At 35.8% G+C, this 10997-nt stretch overlaps 1 protein-coding gene across 4 annotated transcripts; it reads right to left on the minus strand.

Moving 5' to 3' along the window:
• Positions 1 to 4772: 4772 nt before the first annotated feature.
• On the minus strand, positions 4773 to 9859 carry LOC110873460 (disease resistance protein UNI). 4 transcript variants are annotated; one of them, XM_035975884.1, is made up of 5 exons: positions 9695 to 9859; positions 6620 to 8193; positions 5331 to 6523; positions 5173 to 5268; positions 4773 to 5055 (listed from the first exon to the last, which is right to left on the minus strand). In XM_035975884.1, exons 2-4 carry the CDS (start codon positions 8139 to 8141, stop codon positions 5218 to 5220), a joined length of 2766 nt encoding a protein of 921 aa, XP_035831777.1. In that variant the 5' UTR covers positions 8142 to 8193; positions 9695 to 9859; the 3' UTR covers positions 4773 to 5055; positions 5173 to 5217. The 4 variants fall into 4 exon arrangements, with proteins under 4 accessions (XP_035831777.1, XP_021978093.1, XP_021978091.1 ...); XM_022122401.2 differs by having other exon boundaries at positions 5214 to 5268; positions 5331 to 8193; XM_022122399.2 differs by having other exon boundaries at positions 5331 to 8193.
• Between the last annotated feature and the right edge of the window lie 1138 nt (positions 9860 to 10997).

A 10997-nucleotide genomic window follows, 5' to 3' on the forward strand; every position in this document is an offset into this window, starting at 1 on the left:
CCTATACTTAAACTTCATTATTGATCCTTGAAAATGGGTTAACAGGGTTTAAACGCGTCGAAAACGGCTTAAACATGCTTCAGGGACCAAAACTGCCAACAATTGAAAGTTTCTGGAACTGGGAAGGTGTGGCGTCGCGCCACAGCCTAAGGGCTGTGCTGTGGCGGCACGCGATGGCTCAATCTGGGCAGAAACTCCATTTTTGACAACCAATTTGATTTCCAGGATCTTTTGTGTAACTTTCTCAATACCGTATGCTGGTTTTGGACACCCTTAGTATCCCAAATCAGTGTGCCTTACTTGTACGGTCCAAATCAAAGCTCAAAACCCAAGAAACGATCCTAACGGTTTTGGAAAATCTATATAAACCCACTTGATTCATTTGCATCCTCACACATTTGATTCAAATTCAACTCTAAGTTGAAGCTCTCACTTATGAAGGTTTCATACCTGAGTTGTTTTTTTGATCAAATCTTCATAGCTTGGACCTTTTGTAAGCTTCTTCCATGCTTTTTTTTTTTTTACATTTCAAGCATGAAAGTCAAACAGTGTTTGACTTTCTGCTTTGACCAGTCTTGGTCAACACAAAGTTCGTTTGAACTTTGCAACGTGAGCGTAATCACGATGGTTATAGTCCCTTGTGACTCTACCTACTGATTACCACGTTGATTAGGCGTAGTGACGAGTCATAGATTCGGTCAAAATACGTGTTTATGCGTATTTTGCAACAAAGCTATTTTTGGGTATCAAAACACTTTGTTTTGATATCAAAATTATTTTCTAACTCAGTTAAACATGTTTTAACATGTTTACCTCGTCCTCTTAGTTTAGTGCTTATATAGGGTCGTAAGATAAGCGGTCTAAACAACCGCTTAGAATTTCGAACCCGACCCTTTTGGTTGATCGTTAGGATCTGACCAAACATATTTTGTGACCATAGTTGTATGGGGAATACCCTTCCGAGGTTATACCTTATGGTCACATCGCTTAGTTAGTTGTATGATAAGTAGTTTACATGCCTTAGGAAAATGACCAAAATACCCTTTATGTGCATAATTTCATTTTAAGCATATCTAACCTATATTTTGACATCTAAGCTGATTATATAACATAATTAGATATGTTAAGGCATATAATACTTGTCATAGGACTAGTTAGGCGGTCCAAACGCGCATTCGCGCGAACGACGCGTTAAAGTAGCGTAGACTACCTTAACGGGTCGTAAGCACTTAGGATAGGTTCTGATTTAGAATGTAGGCTTTGTTGAACCATATCACATGAGCTCTAATACTCATTTGGTTTACAAGACCTCATTCTACCCGATCTTCCAATTTAGGTGTCGATTCACTAACATAGTATCAATTACACTAGGAACCACTTCGACACTTGAACATTTGATCCTTTGAGCTTTGTTATATCAATTGAACAAGACCTACGCGCAATCCCAGACGAGTACATAGTTCCCCTCTTTTACCGTTTTTCAAATGTTTTTGGGGTGATTCATATGTGTAACCGATTTGTTTTCCAAATGTATGGCATATATGTGTTTACTAAGTGCTTTTATGTGTATTATTCCGATTATGCAAATACGATGTTTATCTAAATCCTTAAAAGATCTATCTATTTTCATAGTTTGATTCTCATAGGATATTTGAAGTACAGTCTTAGATCTTCCTATCTTCATAGTGAGATTTTTAAGAAGTACTTTACGAGACGATGGTTATGGTTATTGTGTAGATTGTTGGTGATTTAGATAACGAAACTAGAGTAATACAATAAGCACATGGTGGATACGCCGCTGGTACTTCCTATATATAAGTGTGCTTATTGTATTACCCTTCGTGGCGTTATCTCGAATCACCATTAGGACTTAGGATTTTTGTTATTGTTTACCAAAGCATAGTTTGATATGCTACTGTTCTACCAAAGTATAGTTTGATATGCTATTACTCACCAAAGCATAGTTTAATATGCTATTGTTTACCAAAGTATAGTTTGATATGCTATTGTTTACCAAAGTATAGTTTGATATGCTATTGTTTACCAAAGCATAGTTTGATATGCTACCGACTTTGCAATTTACAAAATAAAGTATAATTTGATATACTACCGAAATTGTTATTTACCAAAGCATAGTGATATGCTACTTTCAAACCAAGGTATAATTTGATATACTATCGATGTTTTTCATTCTTAAACCAAAGTATACTTGTGATATACTACCAAATCTATTATTTCAGAAACCAAAGTATACTTTGATATACTATCTGTTTAACTATTTCATAACTAAAGTATATTTAAATATACTACTTATTCGATTAATTTCAAAAATGTTTTTAATAACCTTTGATTGGATGTCTAATAACACATTTAACGAGTTTTACAATGATTTCAACAAGGTTACAATATACAATTTCAAATGGCATAAAAATTATTTAGTAATAATCATAATCCCATATACAATACTTTTTGCCACGAGTTTTCACAATCAAGATTACGTATTGCAATACTAAACTTTTGCCATTCTTTGGCTTCAAGATTCATTTTCAATCGACAACTCTCGTAGTTGCCAAAGTATTGCAATGCCAAATGTTTTGCCATTAATTTGGCTAACAAAACCTATGTATTCGCCGGCATTTTTATTCTGATCTATTTTCACATATGTTTCAAGTTATCAATTATTCAAGCATGCAATGCATAGGACTGCATTCAGGGCCTTAGACTTCTTAATCAAAAGACAATTACATGTATTCTTTGTTTGTAAAACGATGTTAATAATATTGAGACAATTTAGTACCAGTAGTTGTGAGCAATTTGTAACGTGACTCCTCGATATTTCCGCCGCGTGTTGTTGTATTACGCGATTGGGGTGTTACAACCAGCTTCATTTTTTTTAAAAAGAGGTAAGAGTATTAGTGCACCCAAACATAGGGGGTAAAACTGCAATTTACTCTCTAACTTTTAGCTTCTAAAAATGAAATTAGTAAATTCTTTTAAACCGTTATACCAACTCTTCACCTCTAACACATTTATTTAATTAGTAAGTACGCATTCTTCAATTATTTTTATTGACTTCTTAAGTTGTGGGGCGTGCTTTCCTCCTCCATCTCATATCACCTTTCTCTCCAGCACTTCCAATCAAAACCTTCCAAATCATCAGCACTACATCAGAGAGAGATCAGTGAGATTTTCCCGTTTGCACTAAAATTTAGGGGGGGGGGGTCCCATCGACCCCATCCTCCACCTCATCTCCCCAATCCCTCCCTTTTCCCCATAATCGGCAAAATAATCGGCCACTAGTTTATCGTGGGCGGCTATATATTTAAAACGAAAAATATATCAAATTCATTATAAAATACATTTTAAATTTAAATAAACATACGAAAAAAAAAGTAAAGTACCTTCTTTGTATCGGTTTAATTTTGCTCGTCTAGTTTGCCGTTGGGACGACACTTCGTCATCCGCCATGAAGATCTGAGCCGCGTACATAATCATGTTTTCGAAAAATGCGTCATTCTCGCTCGAAGATGATGAATACCACGTAGACGAAGAAGATGAAGAAATTGAAGAAGGTGAAAACATGATAAATTTTGAGAGAGAGAGATGGGGTGGTAGTGGGTGAAAAATGGTATAAAAATGTTAAGTTTATATAAAAAGGGAAGAGTGTTTATAAAATGTTAGAGAGATATGAGATTGTAGTGGGTGAACAGGTGTGAAAAATGGTGTAAAAGTGGTGAATATTTATAATATTTGGTATGATTTTAGTATTTTTTTAAAAACTAGCCGTTGATTTATATGTGGAAATTGAATTTTTTTTTTATTCTAACCGTCAACAAGCATCGATCACCCCACAACTTTTTGTCTTTTCTGCTCCGTCTCAAACGGCTAGGAGACGACGATCAGGACGAGGACGGGGGGCGGCGTGGTGTTTGGTTCGGCGACGGTCCGGGACGGAGGGGGACGTTCCCCCATACCGTCTAGCCTTAACGCAACCAGCTACAATTTTTTTTTTTAAAAGGGTAAGAGTGTCAGTGCACCCAAACATCAAGGGAGAAAACTGCAGTTTACTCTCTAACATTAACTTCTAAAATTGAAATTAGTAAATTCTTTTAAACCCTTGTACCAACTCTTCACCTCCAACATATTTATTTTATTAGTAAAGTACGCACTCTTTAATTATTTTCATTGGCTTCTTAGGTTGTGGGGTGTGCTTTCATCCTCCACCTCATACCACCTTCCTCTCCAGCTCCTCCAATCAAAACCTTCCAAATCATCAACACTGCATCAGAGAGAGATCGGTGAGATTTCCCCGTTTGCATTGAACATTAGGGTTGGGGGGGGGGGGGTTGACCCCCATCCTCCACCTCATCTCCCCAATCCCTCCCTCTTCCCCATACCCCTTAGCCTTATATCAAACTAATTGATTGTTTTAATTGTTACAAAGTTACTAGTTATCCAATTCCTCCCTCTTCCCCATACCCCTTAGCCTTATATCAAACTAATTGATTGTTTTAATTGTTACAAAGTTACTAGTTATTACTCGTTCACAAACACGAAACACAAATCGAACACATGTTCGACACGACATGAGTAAACATATGAGTCATCTAAGGTTTGAAGAATTTCAACCCACCAAACCAAAACCCATCCATCCGCCAACCTACTACACCGACATGATTGACACCCTTAGTTAAAATTGTACCCATACGGCGGTACCATAGCTGGAGACATGAAATTACTTGCTACGTGTACCATAAAAGACATGCAATTACTTGCTACAAACCAAAAGAACCATAAATTTCTAATGCTTCCACTAACGTGAGAGTGAAAGCACAAAGTATGAATTTGTCATCTTCTCACATGATCCTTGTGATAGAATGCATAAAACAAGTACTAACGGATCTGGAAAATCATTACAGAGGCGACGTGTCCAAAATAAAATTTCTAAACGAGTAACGAAATCGAAAAAAATGTCAAATTTTTCCAAAATTTACTCTACCGCTGGAGCGTCAATGAGCAATGGAGGTTACCCCTTGTTACACTCTATATCCACCCCTGAAAACAAGAAAGTTTCATGAAACTTACGATAGTATGTATTCATATATCATACACACATAATCTTTTGTTTATATTCGTTAAATGTCCTAAATTAACAGGAGTTTAATCGCCTACCTTATGGTAGAGCATACTTCATCCATGAGATTTGTACATACCCTATCATTCTGAAAACTCTCCTTTGGAATCGTCGAGTTTCCATTCATCGGACGTCTGTGTGAAAATAAAAAGTTCATCAACATATATAGCAAAACAATATTATGCATTTTTCATACCTCATTTTGTACTGCTATATAATCATTAAACCCTTGATGATCAATATCAAGCTTGGGCATATGATTGTCTCCATAACTCCATCTCTTCATGCTTGGACAATCACACACTCCAATAAACTTCAAAGAAGGATAGTTGATGGCAGACTTGCCAGAGTAGAAGCTCTCGAGTTTCGGCAGTTTATCAAGCCAAATATGGGTGAGCGAGAACACGGTATCTATCAGTTCAGATTTACTTCCACTTGCTTGCTCATCTCCGACCGAAACGACAACCACCAAACTCTCACATTTTGAAATAAACAATTTTCTTAAGTTAACAAGCCTTTGTGCTACACTTACTGGGAATAACTCTAATAAAGAGGGGCAATGTGTTATCCTGATACTCATCAGATTACAAAAGCTTATATATTGATATGGCCTATCCCATAGAAGCTCCAACCTATTCAAAAATTCCAACTTGATTTCTTCCACTTGGGAAAAAATCTTTCCCTTTGTTTTCCTTTGACCAAGTTCATTCACCAAGCTACTAACATTGTCACACCCAATTAATTCAATGTATTTTAATTCTTCGAAACCTTCTAGATAAAGGTCTGGTAGGATGTTATCCAAATCTTTTATCTCCCACAATTTTAACATTTCACTTAGCTGAATCAGTTTCATAATTGGCTTCGTGAATGGGAAGCTAGTTTTCGAAATGTGTAGGATGCGTTTACAATGATGTTTTTGATACCAGTAGTATACGTCCTTAATGTGGAACTCTGTCAAAGTTTCATAGTTGAAATCTTCAGGTATGTAATCCAATTCAGGAACTGTTAATTGTAGATTTTTGAGCGACTTCAATTCACGTAGTTCCGCAAGAAAACTACAGTTTCCTTTCTTCATGCGAATGTACAACTCTTCCAACCAAATTAGCTTTGATATGACACCGGGTGTTACATAAGATAGATCGTCACAAAAGAACACATCTAGCAGCCTTAAATTGGTCAATTGGGCAACCTCTTTAGGGATATCTGTAATTCCAGTCCTTCTGAGCTTTAGAATCTCTAGGCATGTTAACTCGCCAAGTATAGAAATTTCAACCAGAGATTTGTTTCCACTTAGATCTAGCGTGACGAGCTCTGTAAGCTGCTTTAGTGATCGTGGGAGTGATGAAATTTGGTTATCTGACATATCCAAGACTTTAAGTTTTTCCATGCCTTGAAAGAATTCATCAGGAATAACTAGAAGTCCATTATCTTGTATAAGAAATGTATCAAGGTGTGGGAAATGAAGTTTATGATTAGAAAGCTTACAAATTTTATTTCCCATAAGGGATATCTTCTTGTAGCTTTCTAAGTATTTTTTCGGTTGCCATTCTATCAAACCTTTTCCAGATTGCACCCAAAACTTGTCATTACCTTTAGAAGTAATGAGCATTGCCATATCACGAACAAGGTCGTGCATTTTGAATTTTTCTTGCTCTTCTACTTCTTCGTCTTCTTTTCCAGGCAATAACAAAAAGGATGATTTAAGAGAGTCAACAGCCACTTGAACTCTATCTTTCGCGTCCTGAATATTGCTATCGAGATTATTAAATATCCCTAGAGCGAGCCCATAATGTGTCAACCTTCTAAGCCCAATGGTTCCATCTTCTGGGAACATACTACACAATAAGAAGCACGATTTCGCTACTTCACTTTCAAGATAGTCATAGCTTAGCTTCAACTGCATTATTCCTTTTAGTTTGAAAGGGGAATCCTCGTCGGTTGGATCTTGTAGTCGACCAAGTGCTGCCTCCCAACTTCTTATCTCTTTGTTTTTCAAAGCCTTTCCTATAGCTTGAATAAAGAGTGGCAATCCACCACATTCTTTAACAATCTTCACTGCCACTTTTTTCAATGTATCGTCCCATTCACTTTTACCAACCACACGTTCAAAAAAGACCCATGCTTCTTTTTCTTGCAAAGGGTTTACCGATATATTCGCTTGAGCATTCATTGCCTCACACACATCTCTGCTTCTAGATGTAAGTAAAATCTTGCAATTCATGTATTCACTCCCATATGGAATGCCCGCTTCCTCTAGCTTTAATTCCTCCCACACGTCGTCTAGGATGATTAGAACCTTTTGCCCATTGATTATTTTACTTGCTGCTACTCCAACTTTTTCTTGAATTATTTTAGTATCAATAGTTTGCGAGACTGCTATAAACACAATATCTGCAAATTCATTCTTCATTTTTACAGCAACTTCACTGGCTAGTGTAGTTTTACCTACACCTCCTAAGCCATTGATTCCAACTATTTGTATCTTGTCATCTTTTATAGCTTGAATTATCATCTTCAAAGTTGACTTTTGGGTATCGATATTTTCAAGATTTTTTCTTTGGTAAAGATCGATGAATCTAGGGGCGGGAGCGGGAAGCGAGACACAAGTTTCAAATACCTTACCTTCTCCTTCGTGCTGCCGAAGAAGAGAAGTTTTTTTAGTCGCTGACTTACTATAATGATGGAGGGTGCTCAAATTTACACACAATCGTAAGTTGAAACACGTCTTCTTGGTTTCTGCTTCTTCAACAATAAACTCTGTGGCGTCAGATACTTTAGCATCTGCTTTCTTCATCCATTCTTCCACACCTTCTAGGAGAACTTCCCCTTTAGATTTAGCCAATTCTATTTGTTGGTGAACCCTTCCCTTCATACTCGAGAGCTTTTCAACTTCATGTTTTAAATTTTTAACATTTTTAGAGCAATTCCACATGAGGCTAATCTCCTTTTTAGCAACACCAAACAAGGAATCCACTACTTTCCCAACTAAGGAACTAACGACCTCCATTCTGTTACGACCGTTCGGGTGGAAAAGTAGTTCGAAAGAATGGTATGTCGATCTACAAACAAAAATCAATTATATGAGCGACAAGAGCCAAGAATAAAATTCTAAAATGAGTAAAAAAAAAAAGAAAAAAAATCTGGGACAAAAAGATTTTGAGGCGAACAGTGGCGGATATAGAAAAAAACGTCAAGGGGCAACGTTTCAAAAATTTCTTTTCTATAGGGCAATGAAATCGAAAAAACGTCAAATTTTTTCAAAATTTACACTACCGTTAGAGCGGGGGCTACCCCTAGTATCAAGCTACATCCCCCCTAGAGGCGAACCAGGAAACAAGGACACTAGTTATAAGTTGAGGGATAAAGAACATAGACTATTTTAATTAACCTTCAAATTTTTAAATTTAAACTACACTATCAATTATGAAAAGAGAACATAAGTCAAAACTGTTCATTAACAAAAATTATGGCAAACTAATTGCAAAAAGGACAACAATGTTGAGTGTCTTCAAAGGCTCATTAACAAAAATTATGCTATTTCCATGCAACCCCCGTACGTTATACACATGTGTATTATCATGTTAGCATGTGTAGATTATACAATAATACACATGTGTACCTTGTGTACATACCCATATGTATTACAGAAACATACATGTTTAAGCTTAAAATATGTGTAATTCAGACCAAGATACAAAAGTCATGTGTTTAGTGGCATCCAGGTCATACGATACACACCTGGACGATCCATTGTTGTCACGAAAACATTATCGTTAATCGGAACGTTATCCTCGTCAACGTTTTTGTCAGAATTGTGATTATTAATTTCTGGGTCGGCCATATGGAAGACGGGAAGAACTGATCGATGATGAACTCTGGGTTTAAAAAGCAACTGCCGATGATGATTAAGGCTCGCCGGAATCCGCATAGAATACCCAGCCGACGACGATAGCAACTGCCGGCGAAGGTAGAACCTGCCGGCAACGATAGAACTGCCGACGAAATATGAAGGTGAAGATCTTGAAATCCGTGAAATATTCTGGGTTTATGAAGTTAAGTGCTATTGATGTTAACAATGGAATTTGAATTCTGGTGAAGATCTTGAAATCTGGTGATTTGATATTCCATTATATAGTATAGATTATCTTATGGAATTATAAAAGATACTGTGGATAATGAATTAATAAAGAAAATATGTAACTGAATTCAATAATTAAAACAATGATTAAATCTAATTTTTTTATATAATTACAATCCTATCTTAACAACTAAAAAGAAAATCGAGGGTTTAGATCGGGTTCAGATCAGTTCACACACAGTTCACTTAATATGTTGTTCACCTAATATTAAAGTTACCAATATCTCCCCAAAATGACATATATCTCAAATATCGGTTCTTGGCCGATATCTAATATTTTACCGCATTTACTGCATTATCATATCTTGTATACAGGTATATCAAAGAGAGAAGAAATTTAAGAAATGTATCAAGTTCACAGTAAAAAGAATTAACTCAATCTAGAAAAGAAAAAGAAGCAATATGGATTTGTGAGAACTTACAAACATTGAGGAGAAGATTCGGCCGAAGAAGGATATAGTCAAAGGTTGAGGAGAAGATTAGCCCGATGAAGAAGGATATAGTCAAAGGTCGCCGGTGATGGGCCGATCTGAAGTCTCAATTCTCTAGACCTCCTTTTCATTTTTTACTCTGACTTTCAAGGGAAACTACATAGCAAGGTTTGACTTTTGCACTTCTAAATAATCGAAAGAGATGGACACTTTTACGGATTTACCCCTAATACTTCCGGATTAGGAAGGTAATGGGCCGGGTATGCCTAATCTTATACCCATAGTCGATTGTAAAATCTTGCACCATACCTTATTCATTACCCGTCGAGTATTTGATAGGTATTTATCCGTCGGGTAAACCAGTTGGAATTTATATATATATATGTATATATATATATATAGGTAGAGGATCCTGTAAAAAGTGCTCAAAGTGTGAGAAGTGTAAGAAGTGTATTATAACACTATATATAATACTATATAACACCATATAAACACCGTATAACAATATGTAACACCATATAATACCATATAACACTATGTAACACTATATATCATTATATAACAAATATAACACTATACATCTATCATAGACATGCTATCAGACAACCTATAGTGTTATATTTGTTATATAATGATATATAGTGTTACATAGTGTTATATGGTATTGTATAGTGTTACATATTGTTATACGGTATTTATATGGTGTTATATAGTATTATATATAGTGTTATAATACACTTCTTACACTTCTCACACTTTAGGCCCTTTTTACACTATCCTTACCCTATATATATATATATATAGGACAAAGATCCGTTAGGAACCATCTTTTATTGTGAGAACCGACAGAACCAATGTGAACACAACCAAAAATGCCTAAAAATAGCTAAAAAACACACAATTTTTTTTTTATTTTTATGTTAAAATCGTTACTTTTAGTAGCAAAATTTTTTTTTTTTTTGATTTTTTAGATTTTGTTTAGATTTTTTAGGTTTTTGGGGGGGTTAGTTTTTTAGCATTTTAGCTTGGGGGTGGGGGGGGGGGGGGGTTTAGGTTTTTGGGGGGTGGGGGGTGGGGATTAGGTTTTTTTTAGCTATTTTAGGTTGTGTTCACATTGGTTCTCGCAATAAAGGTGGTTCTCGCATGAACTTACCATATATATATATATATATATATATATAGGTAAAGGATCCTGTAAAAAATGCTCAAAGTGTGAGAAGTGTGAGAAGTGCATTATAACACTATATATAATAGTATATAATACCATATAAACACCGTATAACAATATGTAACA

The sequence above is a fragment of the Helianthus annuus genome, chromosome 8, assembly GCF_002127325.2.
Source record: "Helianthus annuus cultivar XRQ/B chromosome 8, HanXRQr2.0-SUNRISE, whole genome shotgun sequence".
NCBI lineage: Eukaryota > Viridiplantae > Streptophyta > Magnoliopsida > Asterales > Asteraceae > Helianthus > Helianthus annuus.